The following is a 17,058-nucleotide window of genomic DNA, read 5'->3' as shown; positions in this document are numbered from 1 at the left end:
GCAGCCCTTCTTATTCCATCTCCTAAAGTTCTCCCCCTTACTCATGGAGCAAAATTGAGGAATGAACTTTTTGATAGGCATTTTCTTTGTAGTTAAGAAAATACACTCAGCGACGTAGTTTTGGAGCTGGTGAACTTGCTTGTGTCTGAGGTGACCCAGAGTTGAAGACCCAGATTTGTGTGTTTTGGCAGAAGGGCTCTTTTTATTAATCTTGAGTTCTTTGCTATATTTGGAAGTGAGAATGAAGGTCAGCCCACAAATTCATGATTTCTTTAAAATGGAATGTAACTATGGCATTAGTAAAGTATTGGATTTCATCCAGTCTCTAAAGTTTTCTCATAAAGCAATTTCGTTTGAATATTTTAAATGGACCTGATCAGGGAGGCCCGTACAGAATGACTGACCATAAAGCACAAAGTGTTTTTGCTGGCAATGTCTGCCTGTGGTCCCTGCAACAAGGGGGAGAACTAATATTTCAACAGATACTTTATTCATTTTCTGCCTATTTTGGGGGTGAATTGGGGGTTACTCTTTTGGGGGTTGGCAGCAGTTTTGCGATCACATGTTCTTGAGAATTAATTCTTCTGTGAAAATAGGAAAACAGGTATTTCTTTATGAACTCCTCAGCAGGTACGGAACCACAGTCTCCTCTTTTCCTCATTTAATCCTTGTACACACCCTACAAGGGGGCACTGTTGTTATCCTTGTTTTATGCCTGGGGCTCAGAGAGAGTTGTGGATGGCAAGATAGAATGGCAGGAACAAATCTCGGGCATCTGATCCAAGGGTGCTCTTCATCCTCTTTTCTTGCTGAATTGGAGCAAACGGCATAGCGCCAGGGCGTCTTGGCCGGTGGCCCGCCAGATCCGAGACCTGGTTTGGCCTCCTGTCCCCTCCTGCCCCTCCGGTGATGTGGGAGGGCTCAGTGGGTGTGTGCCCATTTAGGTCACCACAGAGCCTTGAGGAGAGCTCCCTGTGCCGAGCAGTAGGCTCTCATGAGTTATCTGTTGTATACATAGTAGTGTGTATATGTCAGTCCCAGTCTGAATCTCCCTACTCCCGCATCCCCTCATTTGGTCGCCGAAAGTTTGTTTGTTATATCTGTGACTCTGTTTCTGCTTTGCCAGTAAGTTCATCTCTGCCATTTTTTTGGATTCCACATAGAAGTGATATTGGACAGTATTTTTCTCTTTCTGTCTCACTTCACTCTGTATGACAGTCTCTAGGTTCGCACACATCTCTGCAAATGGCACCATTTCCTGCCTTTTTTATGGCTGAGCAGTACTCCGTCGTACATAGATACATCTTCCATATCCGTTCCTCTGTGGTGGACACTTTAGGCTTTGTCCGAGCCCCGGCTGTTGTCGACAGCGCTATGGTGGACACTGGGGTGCGTGCCTCCCTTTGAGTTACGGTTTTCTCCAGACACATGCCCAGGAGGAGGATTGCTGGCTCACACGGTAGCTCTCTCTGTTTTTAGTTTTTTAAGGAACCTCCATGTAGTTCTCCTTAGTGTCTGCACCAGTTCACATTCCCACCAGCAGTGGAGGAGGGCTCCCTTTTCTCCACCCTGTTTCCAGCATTTATGGTTTGAGATTTTTTGATGATGGGCATTCTCTCTGGTGTGAGGTGGACACCTCATGGTAGTTTTGATTTGCATTTCTCTAATCGTTAGTGGTGGTGAGCATCTTTTCGTGTGTTTTTGGCCATCTGTGTATCTTCTCTGGAGAAATGTCTATTTAGATCTTTCCCCCCCATTTTATGATTGGGTTACTTGGGGTTTTTTATGAGCTGCATGAGCTGTTTGTATATTTTGGAGAGTAATTCCTTTTTGGAGAGTAATTCCTTGCTTTATTTGCAAATGTTTTCTCCCATTATGAAGGTTGTCTTTTTGTTTTGTTTATGCTTTCCTTTGCTGCCTACAGGTAGATTTTGGATATATGTCATCTAGAAAAAGTTGCAGGGAAGTTGATCACCCAAACTGTTTCTCTTTTTATCTTTTCAGATGATGGATGCAATAAAAGGCACGATGACGGAAATATATAACGATCTTTCTAAGAACACTACTGGAAGCACGATAGCTGAGGTCAGAGGTGACACATGTCATTCTTGTTTTATTTTTTTAAAGTGTTTAAAAATTGGAGTAAAATTCCTTTACAGTGTTGTTAGTTTTAGCTGTACAACAGTGTGAACCAGCTGTCTGTATACGTGTGTCTCCTTTCCCTTGAGCCTCCCTCCTGTTCTTTACTCCCTGTTTGCTAAGGGTGTTTTCTCTGGGCTGATATGGGGGCGCCCTGAAGAACTTTGCCAACAAAGGTCCGTCTAGTCAAGGCTATGGTTTTTCCAGTGGTCGTGTATGGATGTGAGAGTCGGACTGTGAAGAATGCTGAGCGCCGAAGAATTGATGCTTTTGAACTGTGGTGTTGGAGAAGACTCGTGAGAGTCCCTTGGACTGCAAGGAGATCCAACCAGTCCATTCTGAAGGAGATCAGCCCTGGGATTTCTTTGGAAGGAATGATGCTAAAGCTGAAACTCCAGTACTTTGGCCACCTCATGCGAAGAGTTGACTCATTGGAAAAGACTCTGATGCTGGGAGGGATTGGGGGCAGGAGGAGGAGGGGACGACAGAGGATAAGATGGCTGGATGGCATCACTGACTCGATGGACGTGAGTCTGAGTGAACTCCGGGAGATGGTGATGGACAGGGAGGCCTGGCGTGCTGCGATTCATGGGGTTGCAAAGAGTCAGACATGACTGAGCGACTGAACTGAACTGAAGAAGTTCTCTGGAAAGCCCTCTCAGGCTCCGGCCCCAGTCCCCAGGCTTGCTCTGCCTTGATGGTGTTGAGGTATTTCTTCAGTTGCCTGGGAAGCTGGTGCCGTGGAGATACACCCTGCTGTCTGCGATCACCTCACTTCTAACCAAACAGCCGAAACCAGAGCCTGAGTTATTGACCCACTGGTGAAACCAGAAACCGGTTATTTTGGCCCCATATAAAATTGGCTCCTTTTGTCATCTCCTGAAGTTTGGACTTTTTTATTCAAGTGATCTTGGTGTTCAGGAGGTAGTATCCCAAACTACCTCAATTTAGGCGATTACTTAGAGAATGGAGGGTTAAAACATGGAAATGTCCACTTATGAAGTGACCACTTATTTTTTTTTTTTTTTTAAAGAAAAGCCTCCCTGAATTTTCTTCCTAGGATAATGTCAGCTCAAGCCGGCTGCAAACGGGTCCCTTGGGGAAATGACAGGTGGCAGGACTTGTTGAGATCATTGAAAGTCACGATGGAAAGTGAGGGGAGCCTCACATGGAGCCACTGATGTGAGAGGGCAGGCAGAGTGAGGCTGGCACCCGGAAAAAGGGGAACATCTCCAGGAAGATGCTCTGATGGGCCTTAAACAGAGAACTGTGTGCTTCAGCTTTTTTTTTTTTTTTTTTTTGGTGCCACACGGAGCGGCTTATAGGATCCTAGTTCCCTGACCAGGGATTGAACCTATGACCTCTGCGTTGGGAGCGTGGAGTCTTAACCGCTGGACTGCCAGGGAAGTTCCAAGAGAGCTGTGTGAATGTAAAGATTTCAGGGAGGTCCCAAGAAAAATCAGTGAATCTCTTTAGGTATTTTTGCTATATGACCGTCTTTATGATTATGCTGGAGTGTCAAACAACAAGGCCAAATGCTGTTTTTAGAAAAACCTCCTCTCCCTCACCCTGACCTGTCGTCATACTTCATTCCTTTTTGTTCATTTAATTGATGTCGGGTTACCTGAAACCTTGGGTCTCTATAGATGTCAGAACATTCCAGATTTTAACGAGGTAATACACAGCCCCCTTCCACAATTAGAGGCAACACGTCTGCAGTGATACAATATGATTGTTCCCACCGTGTTGGAGGAATCAGAATTTCTCAGCCTTGAAGCTCCTGATGTTGGTGCCAGATGTTTTGCTCCGGTGGGGGCCATCCTGTCCGTCCGGGATGTTGAGCAGAATTCCCGGTCTCTACGCCCTGGATGCCAGAAACAACCCAGAGTGTCTCCAGGCACTGCAGCGTCATAGAGGAGGGGGGCAAAAGTCATCCCAGTTAAGAGCCATGGCGATGATTAAACACTGTCTGCAGCCTTGTGTCAATTCAGTTTTGGTTTATATTTTCTTCTCTCCAGATGAATTTGGCCCCAAATGTACTCCTCCTCCCCTCCACCCCAAATAGCCCATGGTTTCCAGAATGGTTAAGCTTTGGGATTTCAGGTGAATGATTATGTCCCCCACCCAAAACTTTAGGTCAGAGATAAAATAAAGCTGTTTTTAGGATGTTTTAGTTTTTTAGGCCAAAGTCCTGCCCAAAGCTTTTACATATAGTAAGTCTCTTAAGTGTGAACCTTCAAATTGGGAACTTTCAAAGACGCGAACGTTTGCGTGTCCAGCCACGTAAGTTAGCCCACGTGTCTGGCGCACATTGTCACGTGCGTATGCCCTCTGCAAGCGGTTGTGCTTTGTGTGCTTTATAGAGTGCAGTATTACGGTGTCTTTATCTCAAGCCCGGATGTCCAGAAGCAAGCGTAAAAGCGGCGGGGATGGAGCTGGTCCTGTACTGTATAGCCATTGTGTTAGTTGGTTGCTTAGGCTAACTTTGTTGGACTTACGAACAAATTGGGCTTATGAACAGGCTCTAGGAATGGAACTTGTTCGTATGTAGAGGACTCACTGTACTATTTATTTTGAAAATCTGGTCGTCTTTTTCGCTTTAAATGGCTTTTCCTGGAGTATCTCTTAGAAAAGATGAATCACTTGTATTTGGTTTTTTGAAGCAGAATTTCTCATGGATTTGGATTAACTCACTGGCACCCATCTGGGGGAGGCCAGCAGAGACCAGGCTGCCCGCCCTTTGACTCAGCACGTGACATAGTGAGAGCTGGAGCTTCTGAGCCCTGTTGGCAGTAGGCACCCAGATGCGCTTTCTGAGCCTTTCCGTCCCCTTACAGATCCGCAGGCTGAGGATTGAGATAGAGAAACTCCAGTGGCTGCACCAGCAGGAGCTCTCGGAAATGAAACACAACTTGGGTAGGTGCTGCTGACCTAGTCTGCACTGATGAAGGTTCTGGATGGGAACTTCTTCTTGCCGTGTCTAGAGTTGGGCCCAGATGTGAACTGGGTCAAAACTAGGCCAGGGGGATGTAGCACTCCTGGGGAGAACACAGCATCCTGGGGAGTCTAACCTGGAGAAACCAGGTATGAAGCAGGAGCTGGCGGGAACCCCCTTTCCTCTCTTCCAGATACTGACGTCAGCAACCAGTTCATCTCAACAGCTGTGGTAGCTGCTCCTGCTTGTGAGCTCTGACCTGCTGTAAAATTGAGAGACTTCTCAGTAGCCTGAGCAGTTTGATAATTGTCCTGTCAGCCTAGTGATCAGTCCTGATGTCCTGTCTGGCAGATTAGATCCACTGCCACTAAACACATCATAGAAGGAAGTATATCCAAGATGTAGCCCCAGCTCTGCCCATCTTAGCAGCTGTGTGCCTTAGTTTCCTCATCTGTGAAATGGGTATTATAGAAGTAGTCACCTCCCTAAGATTAAGGATTAAGAGAGTTCATATTTATAAAGTGTTTACAGCAGTGCCTACAGATCATAGGTGCTGTATAAGTATTTGATAGAAAAAAAAGCTTATATGAATGATAAATTTTAGAAGGAATTGAGTGAAAATTGTTCTGAGGATGTATGTGAGCACTTCCTGCAGAGTTACCACGGGGCCCCGTCATCAGTATCCTCAGGACCTGACATTCCTGATCACAAATAGTTCCTCAGATCAGCTCGGTGGATGCCCATTTTACAGATGAGGACGTTGGAGCTCAGGGAGGCAGGGTGACTCTCTGCACTGGCTCACATGACCAGGACATCCCTGAGCCAGGGATTTGCAGCTGTTAGGATCCACCCTCTGACCTGCTGTGAATGAGCCCACGGCTTGGGATCGGGGAATGAAGTTGGTGTCCTCTCCCCTCCCCTCTCCTGGCAGAGCTGACCATGGCGGAGATGCGGCAGAGCCTAGAGCAGGAGCGGGACCGGCTCATTGCCGAGGTGAAGAAGCAACTGGAGCTGGAGAAGCAGCAGGCCGTGGACGAGACCAAGAAGAAGCAGTGGTGCGCCAACTGCAAGAAGGAGGCCATCTTCTACTGCTGCTGGAACACCAGCTACTGTGACTACCCCTGCCAGCAGGCCCACTGGCCCGAGCACATGAAGTCTTGCACCCAGTCAGGTAGGCCTTAGGAGCGCCCCCTTGCCCAGGCTGTGGTGGATGGGCCCTGGGCCCCCCGTGGACCACAGGACACTCGCCGTGCTCACTCACCACAAGTGACTCCTGCACACAAGAGAGCAGGCAGACATGTAGCCAGGTCTCCAGGCTCCGTTGTCTCCACCCTCTGGTTTCCTTGGTGGCGTTCCCTTGTGTGAACGGAGCTTGTAATGACAGCCCAGATGACTTCAGTTTCCTGTGGCTTGCTGTGGTTCTCCACTGGGGGCAATATGTCTCTGCCCAAACCAAATGTGGGCGTCCCTGGTGGCTCAGATGGTAAAGAACCTGCCTGCAATGCAGGAGACCTGGGTTCGATCCCTAGGTTGAGAAGATCCCCTGGAGAATGGAATGGCAACCCACTCGAGTATGCTTGCCTGGAGAATCCCACAGACAGGAGCCTGGCAGGCTTCAGTTTATGGGGTCACAAAGAGTCGGACATGACTGAGTGACTAAGCAGACACACACGCAAATCAAATGCATCTTCTACCCCATTCTCCAATGCACAGGACAGCCCCCCACCATGGAGCCCATCCTGCACTGAAGGCTTTAAACAATCACCAGTTCTTATATGAACGGCAAAGTGTTGGTTTGGAACTAATCTGTCTTTGAAATCTCTTTCTAATGCAGAGCAAGCAGATCCCAGGCCAGGAGACTCTAGCAGGAAACACCGTCTAGTTAGAACTTATTAATAATATTTATTAGTAATATTTTACAGTTAGCGCTTATTTATGGCCAATATTAGATTTCTGTGTTTAGAAGTAAAAGTCTCCACTTCAAAGAATTTATTTAAATGCAAATAACATAAATAATATGACAAAGGACTGTATCAGTGGACTGGCCAATTTTTCAAAGGTGGTAGATGAATGACCCAAGTTTGAGAAGCTCTAGGCAGGGGTTGGTGAGCTTTTTTTATGAAGGTCCAGAGAATAAATGTTTTAGGATATGTGGCCCATGGGGTCTGTCAAAACCTCTCAACTCTGCTGTTACCGGGTGAAAGCGAGTGCATGAGGTGAACACTGGTCTAAAATCAGAAATTATGAAATGAGTAATTGAAACAGCCGTACCAGGCTGTTTGCTTCATGAACATGCTTTTGTCTCCAAAATGATTTAATAAAACTTAAATCACAGACTCGGAAAAATGAACATATCATGCACAGTTTGGAATTCTTGCGTCTGGGAAGGCTCCAGTCCAGCTATTCTGGGCCGGCGCTGTGCCCTGGGCGGGGTTGGCTGGCATCTCTTAACACGTGGTGGTTTGCACGGAGCAGGGCCTGGGTGCTACTACGCTCGGCTTATACATGGCTTCTGTCGCCCTTTGCCCTCAGCTACCGCCCCTCAGCAGGAAGCAGACCCTGAGGTGAACACAGAAACACTAACTAAGTCATCCCAGGGCGCCTCCTCCAGTACTCAGGCAGCCCCCGCGGAAAGCAGCGCCTCGAAAGAGAAGGAGACGCCAGCTGAGAAAAGCAAGGACGGTGGCTCGGTGAGCATCCCACACGCCTTGGGGCCAAGCAGAATCTCAGACCTGCCCCGCTCCCACCCGCACGGCGAGTCCCGTGCTGTAGGAGCTTGTCTGTCTTCAGGCTGCAGGTGGGGGCGATGGTCTCTGCAGGGCTCCTTCTCTCCAGGTGTGTGTTGAGGGCAAGCATTGTCCAGTAGAACCTTCTGTGATGATGGCGGTGTTCTTTATCTCCTCTGCCCCTTGTGGGAGCCACCAGCCTCAGGTGGCTGTTGAGCACTTGAACTGTGGCCAGTGTGACCAAGAACCTGGATTTCAGATGTTACTAAATTAATTTAATAATAACTAATTTAAATGCAATCGCCATGGCTGGCTGGTGGCTGCCGTATTGGACACAGAGGTTGCACCTCTTATTTTCCCTGGGTGTGGTATGTAGATTGTATGCAGACATTATTTTAGATGACACGTTGGCCATTTTTTACTTTTGTAGTCATTATGGGCTTACTTCATGTGTATTAGGGAAAACATCAAGTCATCTCAGAAGTCAAACCTCTTTGATTTCATTGATAGTATTGCCTAGGAAGAGGTTATTGTGAAATAAAAGTGAATCAATATAATACGGTGTAATATGTAGTCAGCCTTTAGTATCCATGGATTTCTCATCTGCAGATGCAACCTGCCAAAATGGCATTCTGTGTTTGGTTGAATCCGTGAATGCGAAACCCTCAGATACAAAGGCACAGTTTCATCCTTCTGGGCCATTTTATATAAGGAACTTATGCATCCTTGGGTTTTAATATCCTTGAGGGCTCCTGGAACTCATTCTACCTTGGGTCCTGGGGACAGCTGTACTTCCTTTTTGGGATAGGGCAGAAATTCGGAGAGGGGAGTAGGTCAGAGAGAGGGCAGTTGAGGAACAGTGTTCTTGACGCTGTGGCTCTAGAGTGGAGTAAGGGGCCCCCTAGTCCTGTGTCCAGGGAGACAGGGCAGAAAAAGGCACAGGGGTAGGGCCACCCCAGCTGACCTGGCCTCCCCTCCCTGAGCGCGCCAGGCAGGGGCCATGAAGGTGCTGGTGGGGCCGTGATGAGCACCCCCATAGATCCCAGGGCTTTCCTGGAAGGGCTCCGTTGACCCCAGTGGCTTGCCTCCATCTCTCTCTTTTTGTGTTTCTAGACCCTCGACCTCTCTGGCTCCAGGGAGACGCCCTCCTCCATTCTCTTAGGCTCCAACCAAGGCTCTGGTATGTTGCCCCCCTGGTGGGTGAATGTGCTCTCACATTCCACACGGGCAGAGGGGAACCATGTCCTCAGGGAGAGCCTGAAGGGTTCAGGGCGGTGGTTTGCAAACTGGGTTTCCTTAGGGATTCTCGGGGGTGCCCTGGGCCGGTCAGCAGGGGTGAGGGAGCAGCTGGGCAGGCGGCGTTGAGGCATTTCTCCAAGCGGAATGAAATTGAGTGAAACTGTCCCTGAGGTCCCAGCGCCCGCATTCCGTGGAGGAGGGTACTTGAGCCTTTAGAGGAAAAAAACCATTTCTAGTAGATGATTCTTCTTTAGCAATCTTTCCTCTCAAGGGATAACCTGGCAGGCTGGCGCTAACTTTTCTGGTTCTCCTCTTCTGTGGCGTTTGCACTGTCTTCTAGCCCAGTGGGTGTTTCCCCTACCCCCTCTCAAACCAGTTTTAGGGCCTTCCAAAAGGGTTCATCCTCGGTGAGAACCGTTCTGCTGCTTTCAGGGTCCTTCAGCTCCAGCCAGGGTCTTTTTCTCTTCTAGATCATTCTCTTCTGTTGCAAACCAAACTTTTTTTTTTTTTTCATTTCTGCGTATTGAGTACCTAGAGGAAGAAGTCATGTCCCTTGTTAGGGTGGCTGGAGGTTTCCCAGTGGCGCTGGAAGTGGGGTTTAGGTTCAGGGGACATGAAGTGGGGGGGTGGGATGAGCTGACTTCAGGGGCAATATGAACTGGGCATGGAATTATGATTGAGCCACCTGTCACTCCCTTCTCACTCTCAGGTCTTGTGATTGCATTTTGAGGATACGCTGAGTTTGGAGCTGAGGTGTCTTCCTCATCCCTTCTTCTAGCTTCTCTTTTTAACAAAGGCAGAGTGGACTCGAGACCTCAGCAGCATGGCACCCGCCTAGAGCTTCTTGCTACAGTTTGGGTTTCATTATGTTGATTTGTAGAGTTGCCTGCTGTGTATGGCAGGTATTATGCGTTCCTGCTTTTGGTGGTGATATAAGAGTTTCTGTTCAACTTAAGTGGAGAGTGAGTTGAGAAACATCAGCTGAGCCATAAATAGGAGGATTTTGGATGTGTCAGAGCTGCAGAGGTGGTTGACGTGGGGAAGGGTTCAAGTTGGGGAAAATACTGCTGCGGGCAGGGGGCGCTGTTGGGGTCTCGGAGCAGCAAAGTGGCGGCATCCACGTGGGAAGATTAATGGACCTTAGGAAGGTCAGCGATGCTGTGGGGTATGGAGTCCGGTGGGACAAGGAGGCTTCATGCAGGAAGGCGGTTGGGAGATGCAGCATCTCCCAGTTGTGAGGTGGATGAGGTGTTCCCTGGCCCAGGGGTTGATAGACTTGCTGTAAAGGACCAGAGAGTACAAGAGGTGAAGCTTCGAGGGCCACACCGTCTTTATCAGAACTGCCGTTGTCGGATGAAAGCAGCCGCAGATGGCATGTAAACAGATGGGCCTCTGCTGTAGTGAACTTGGACTTGGAAAAGCAGGCGCTGGGCTGGATTTGGCCTGTGGGCCGTCACTGGCTGACCCCCGACCTGAAGCACCCTGGTGTGTGAGGGAGTGGAAGGGGAGGATAGAGAGAGGAGGGAGGGAGGCTCCAGTTGCTGGGGAGTTGGTGCGGAGGGTGGAGTAGGGAGAAGACCATCCCAGGGAGTCTGATAACTAGAGGGGGAGGGAGGGAAAGATCCCGAATTGTCAGCATTTCTTAGGGAGTGCTGCAGTGTTACTCTAGAGCGGGGGCAGAAGGGAGCTGAACCAGAGGTCCCTGGAGGCTGGATCAGGACTGGGAGCTCACGGCTCCTCATTGCCCCCCGTTTGCGCTCCACAGCCGTCTGGCTGACGGGCTGTCGTCAAAGCAGACAGACCAGCTCATTTTCTGATTCCTCATACGTCTTTGGGCTTCTGTTAGTGCTTGCTGCTCGCTGACAGTGTAGAAAGAATCTGGAGAAAAGTGGGCTTTGCAAAAACATGGAGGTTCCTGTGCTCTTTATTGGCTTCTGGAACCTGGCTGATAGGAGACAGGAGCTTCCTGGGGGTGGGCGTGGGCCTCTCCTGTTCACTTGTCTCTTCATTTTAAGATTTTAAAGCGATGCCTGCCTATTGAGTTGACTCTTAAACAACATAGGTTTGAACCATGCAGGTCCATGTCTGTGTGGATTTTTTTCCCCATAAATGAATACAGTTCTACACAGTCTGTAGCTGGTTGAATCTGTGGATGTGGATATGGAGGGCTGACCATGAGACTTAAGTATCCATGGAATCTGGTATCCATGGTGGGTCCTAGAATGAATCTGCTGTACCACCCCTGATACCAAGGGATGACTAGTCAGAGAAAATCATACAGGGAAAAAAAATTCCTTGTCCCAATTTTCATGGCTATCTTTTTGCATCTGGTACTTATTTGTAAATAACTTGTTTCCCCATATTTCTGTTTCTCGACTTTATCAAGACATTGCTTATTGACTTCTGGCTTTAGAAGATGAGAATCGGGGTCACTAATCACCCCTCTTCTCCCCTCTCTCCCAGACCACTCTGTCCCTGTTTGATGTGCTCTGTGGGTTCCCTGGGTCCAATTCAGCACTTACTCCTTCGTCCTTGTTCTCCAGCTGGAGGAAGCAGTGTCCCTGGACCCCTCTCTTGGTGCTCCTCGCCTCCCTCACCTCTCCTCCACTGTCCTATCCAGCCTTTTCCATCTTCCTGCTCTGACTCCCCATCATCAAGGTGGAGAACATGTGCATTCTCTTTAACTGCAGCTGGTCCTTCTCAGTTCCGGCTGTTGGCTCTCTTAAGGTTGACAGGTGATCATCTGTGTTTCCATCATTACGGTCGTGCTGTTCGTTGCAGAGTCAAATAGTACACTCTGAATACATTCCCGTCTCTGTATAGCCACTTTTCCCTGGAGGTTTTTTCCTCCCCCCTGTATCGTATCTTCAGCGATTTCCCTGCCAGGTTGTTCGCCATGACAGTTGTTTTATTGAGACATTTTTCCTGTCGCACATTTCGGGCTCTTCCATCTCAGACAGTTACGTGTTGGTGTCCTGAGATTCAGAGTAGCCCACTGAATCTCACCTGTGGCTCCTCCCTCAGTCCTTTTCACCACACACACCTCCATCGCCCTCTCTTTTCTGATCTGTCCTCAGCCTTGGCAGTAGATTTGTGATTATACTCGCCCTAAATAATCTGGGTTCCTTGGGTGGAGCCATCCCACCTAAGTGTGGTGAGGCCGGCACCTCCCGTTTCCCTAGCTGAATTAAGCTCTTGGTAGAGCTAGTGGTTCCGAGAAAAATTTGCTGTCAGAATTCTGGGAGTTGATGGCTTCACGTGGTTGCTTTTCTGTCCTTGTATGCCGTATTTCCACCTGTATTCTCGTGCTGTGTCCAGTGATCCTGTTCATGGTTTTAATATGCATTTTTAAAAGCCTTAGTCTCCTGTGAATGCCTTGAGTTGGAAAATGGTGACATCAACCCAGCAGCTCCCCCATGCTAAGACCAGTAGCCTGTTGATGAGCAGGAGAGCGAGCCCGTGGGGTTGGCGGACTCAGCTCTCTGCCAGACTCTGAGGGGGCCTGTGCTCTCTCTCCAGTTAGCAACAGGTGCGACAAGCAACCTGCCTCTGCCCCAACCTCCACAGACCACCAGCCGCACCCCAACTACCCAGCCCAGAAGTGTAAGTATGAACCGCCTCACGGCAGCCAGCGGGGAGCTTTTCCCGGCAGGCGGAGGGCTCGTCTTGTGTGTGTGCGTGTGTGTTTTCTTTGTGGGCGTGTCTTCTCCTGTTCTCCTGAGTGATGGGTCTTGGCTTTGCCTGGTTTCTTCCTCGGTGTGCCTCTGATGGCCATCAGAAGCTGCAGTAGGAAACGAGAGAGCCAGGACAGGTGGTCTGGCTTCTTTTTTTTTTTTTTGACCATGCTATGCAGCTCATGGGATCTTAGATCCCCAAGCAGGGATTGAACCTGTTACCCTTGGCAGTGAAAGCACCAAGTCCTAACCACTGAACTGCCAGGGAATTCCCCATCTGGCTTCTTGAAGGCGCTTCATCCTTGGTCTTTTCATGATGAGTCCTAGAGTCACACGCTCTGCAGTGACCAGCTGAACCAGCCAGCACGCCCTGTCCTGTCGGCTGTGCAGTTCCTCAGGTGGCCAGCCTGGCTCTGGGATGCGGCTTCTGTGCTAAGAAAGCTAAGTCCTGCTGCCCAGCTGGAATCGGCCTTCAGCAGAGCTGGGGAGACTCCAGTGTGACTTGACTGCCTGTGGTCAGAGTCTCCGTGTTGTGATGACCAGCTGCATCACTGACCTTCCAGAGGAACAAGAGTCTAGGTGTCACGAGTAGGGAAGAACGTGTAAGAAGAGGTGGATTCAAGGACCGTAAGAGAGCTGGACCCCAGCTCTGCCCACCACATAGTGCCCCCTTTGGGTCACAGATGCAAGTGACGAGGAAGCATTTCCTCCTGAGTGAATCCAGGACTTGGGAGATCCGTATCACTGTCTTTGCTGCTTCTCTTCCAGAACCAGAGCTCAGGACCGCACACATGCCTCTTATCACCAGGCGGTGATACGAGCGGTCACCCTTCTAGGCGGTGATCCGGTCCCTTGCTCCCTCACTCCAGTTCTGTCTCTAAGCTTGACAGCCGACTTCTTTCGATCAAATATTTTCATCCCACCTCAAGAAGTTAAAAAAAGTGTTGTCCCAATCTGTCTGAACTTGTAAATGATCTAGGATATGATGGGATCTCAGTGATGTGCTGGTGGGTCTCTCAGAGTCGGCCATCCCGCTGAGCCTGCAGGCTGGACTGTCTCCCAGCTGGACAGACACCTCCTTTGGCTCTTCCTTCAGAGTCCTCACGTCTTACTCATCCACGACGTAGCTCCTTACAACGCACACGTCCTTGAAGCTCCCTTAGGTCTCACTCTGGTTCTTGCATTCTTCAGTTGACCCTTAAGCTCATCCTTACTGGGAGCCAGTTGGTCTTAACCATTAAGCCCAGGTGGGCTTAACCATTCTGGTCCTCACTGCTTTTCCTTTGGCTGGTTTAGGTGTAAGTCTGTTTTTTCAAGTTGCCTGTACAATGATTAAAGAAACCCCATTAACAGAAGTGAGTAGATTGAACGCCAAATTTCAGTGCCTTTTTTAGTGGCCAAGGTCGGACGCAGTGAGGACATGGGTACGTGGCATCTGCTCATGCAGCAAGGGTGCCTGGTCCCAAGTGGCACAAAACAAACATCTTCCTTGATAATTTAGTACCTTTTCCCCACTTGTCTTTATTTTCTCTGAGCATGATGCCCTCCTGTTTTTCCAACCAGCTCTTGTTAAATCCTTACAGACCCCCCACCAAATGCAGGGCAGTAAACGGTGGCAGGATTTTGCCCCTGTGTGTTGTGGGGAGTCGGGAGGGGAAGGTGGCTTCCTGGGGGACCAGGTGCAGATCACGTAGAAGGGGATGGTTGCCCTTGGCCAGGGGTGGGCAGGGATGCTAAGGCTCCGTTTCCCCTTGGCTTCCCCCCTCCCCAGACCATTCCCGGAGCAGTAAATCCAGTTGCTGGAGCGGCAGCGAGGAGAAGCGAGGATCGGCCCGCTCCGAGCATAACGCCGGTACCAGTTCAAAGAGCCTCATCCCGAAAGAGTCCCGCCTGGACACCTTCTGGGACTAGGGACACGCTGGGACACAAGCCGCCCACCCCATGGAGGGAAACAACCCAGACACCAGGGAAACCGGAAACCGCAAAGAAACGTGAGACCGGAAGACCGCCACCCTCAGCCTGGAGGATGCCAGCCATTCAGACTCGGCCTCTGCACCCGGCACGGAGGGCCGCCCACACTACGTCACGTCCGGCGATAGCCTTGACTGAGGACTGTTCCACCCACGTGAAACCTTTGCTTTAGATGTAAATAATGTACAATTTGTGGATGTCATCGAGCCTAGAGTACCTTCCCCTTTTTATATTTGTATTGACTTTAACTTATAAAAAAAAAGAGAGAGGAGAAAAAAACAATAAAAAACAGAAAACACACCCAACAACAAAAAGAACGTCTGGATGCTGGAGAAAGGATGGTCATCCAGCCCGTCTGTCACAGGGGTGCGGAGAGGGCGTGGGGCTCGCTCTGGGGCGCACAGCTCCTCCTCCTCCTCCTCTGATGCCCCGTGAGCTGTTTCCATTCGTATGTCAGTACACGGCACATTGGGATCAGGAATTTCCGGCACAGAATTCGGTGCTGCTGTGGACACATCCCATGCACCCATTGGCCCCTTTCAAATACTACGTTATCATGTTACAAAAGGCAAGCTCTCTGGACCAGAAGGACACACGGAGGAGTTCATTAATTTTATGGGGTTTCCACGATGACTCTACTCCTATAAAAGGGAAAAAAGACAAAAAAAAAAAAAAAAAAACACCCACATCCTTGTTTACAGAAGATTAACTAGAAACAAGCCCCGCTCAGCTCAGTTTGCAGAAGAGGACCGTAGAAAGCGTTCGAGTCAGAAGCTCCGAAACAGAGAGGTTTTCTTTGCTTTGTGGTTCCTTTAAAGACACTCACACCCGCTCGGTAAGAGGTGGTTGCGCTTCACGGAAGGGAGAGGTCAAAGGCGAGACGCACGCGGAGAGGACATGTGAGTCTTGAGATGAAGCATGTATGTAATATTTATGCGATGGCATTTTACGTTCTTACGTCAGCATGAAATAAAGGCAGTTTGAGGGGAAGCAGAACGCCGCCGTGCTGTCTGTCACACTACGTATGCTGTAGTACCATTTTGTATGTTGTGTAAACAAGAAGCGTTGAACAAAGCAAAAAGGCGATGTATGTATATGAGAAAAATTACTTGTACGATATCATTCCAGTACATTCTGTTGTACATCTTAGTCTCGTTTCCTTTCTCTTCATTGTTGATAAGAGGATGCGAACTGTACAGTTTCCAGCTAGTTACTCATATTAGAAAAGAAATAAAAAAGAGAGTCCTAGAAGAAAACAGGAAAGAACATTTGTCGATTGCAGTTGTCAAAAAAAAAAAACAACAAAAAAAAACCTAGCCTAGCTGGCCTTATTTGTGAAGCATAATTGCTTTTAGCATATGGAAGTATTTTTTCACATTTTCTTTGTATAAAATTTGTATTAAACTTAAATATCTTTTTTGATGATGGTGTTTCTTTGTGACTGAGCCAGTGGACTCACGCGGTATGCTCACTTGGGTTCCCCCCACCCCTTAAGTTTTTCAGATTCTTCACCCTTTTTTTAATTAAACTGTTTTGGAAAAATGCCTTGGTCGTCCTCAAATTTGCAGTTTTCCCTTTGGTTGGGATGGCCGTGTCAGGTTTGGACCAAACACAGAGACAGGGCCACACAAGGTCAGGAACCCCTCTCTCCACATTATAAATAATGGCCCCCACTGGGAGCTTTCCTGGGAAGTCCAGTTCTTGGGGATTTACTGACAGAGATGGAGACAGAAGGGAAATCCTGGGTCAGTCTTGGAAGAACGCTGGGAGGGAGTGAATTTGTGTTTCTGTGGCTGGGATGGCAGCCTGCGCTACAGGGAGCTCTGTGGGCAACGTGTGACCTTGACTCTGCCCAGGCACACCCTGATCATTTCATCTTCATGCATCATGTAATAATTTTGGTTTTGTTTTTTTCAATCATTTAAACATGTGAACACGCCTCAGCTCATGGCTGGACAAGAGCAGGGCATGGTTTGGCCCCTCAGGCCATCCCTGGCGGGTGCTGTGACAGGACCGGAATGGGACTGGTTTAGAGAGGACTGTACGAGAGCTCCTTTGTTCTTCGTGGGTGTGGGAGCCTGCCACGTGGAAGGTGACAGTGTGTGTCATGGCCCCCAGTTGATGGATATTCAGGCATGGCTAGCACACCTGCCTCGTGTGCAGGTCATGAGTCAGCGGAGGGGCCTGTGGGAGTCATCCCAGGTTACATCCAGGGCTCAGTGAGTGGCCAGGTAAGAGGGGGAGGACTTGGAGGTTCCAGACAGGGCAGCGGGGCCTTCTCCCTCTGACTTTAGTCTGAGTGGAGTGTTCTCAGGGCTCAGTTGCTGTGAGTCTAGGAATGAGGAGAGGGAGAACCCCATGCTGTCTTCTGTGG

General features: G+C 49.1%; 1 protein-coding gene across 30 annotated transcripts in view; it reads left to right on the top strand.

Annotated features, from left to right (window-relative positions):
* The window catches only part of ZMYND8 (zinc finger MYND-type containing 8), a 140,066-nt gene extending 123,840 nt beyond the window's left edge, over window positions 1-16,226 (top strand). For 19 of the 30 annotated variants that reach the window (XM_055545206.1, XM_055545183.1, XM_055545203.1 and 16 more), the window contains 7 exons: window positions 2,005-2,085; window positions 4,977-5,055; window positions 6,006-6,245; window positions 7,607-7,764; window positions 8,914-8,980; window positions 12,559-12,642; window positions 14,485-16,226. In XM_055545206.1, the coding sequence (XP_055401181.1) occupies window positions 2,005-2,085; window positions 4,977-5,055; window positions 6,006-6,245; window positions 7,607-7,764; window positions 8,914-8,980; window positions 12,559-12,642; window positions 14,485-14,624 (849 nt within the window). In that variant the 3' untranslated portion in view covers window positions 14,625-16,226. The remainder of the gene's footprint in view (window positions 1-2,004; window positions 2,086-4,976; window positions 5,056-6,005; window positions 6,246-7,606; window positions 7,765-8,913; window positions 8,981-12,558; window positions 12,643-14,484) is intronic. The other 11 variants (XM_055545204.1, XM_055545188.1, XM_055545207.1 and 8 more) reach the window with 1 other exon arrangement.
* Window positions 16,227-17,058: the final 832 nt, after the last annotated feature.

The sequence above is a fragment of the Bubalus kerabau genome, chromosome 13, assembly GCF_029407905.1.
Source record: "Bubalus kerabau isolate K-KA32 ecotype Philippines breed swamp buffalo chromosome 13, PCC_UOA_SB_1v2, whole genome shotgun sequence".
NCBI lineage: Eukaryota > Metazoa > Chordata > Mammalia > Artiodactyla > Bovidae > Bubalus > Bubalus kerabau.
Note: the sequence above shows the minus strand (reverse complement) of the source record. Positions and strands in the feature narration are given on the sequence as shown.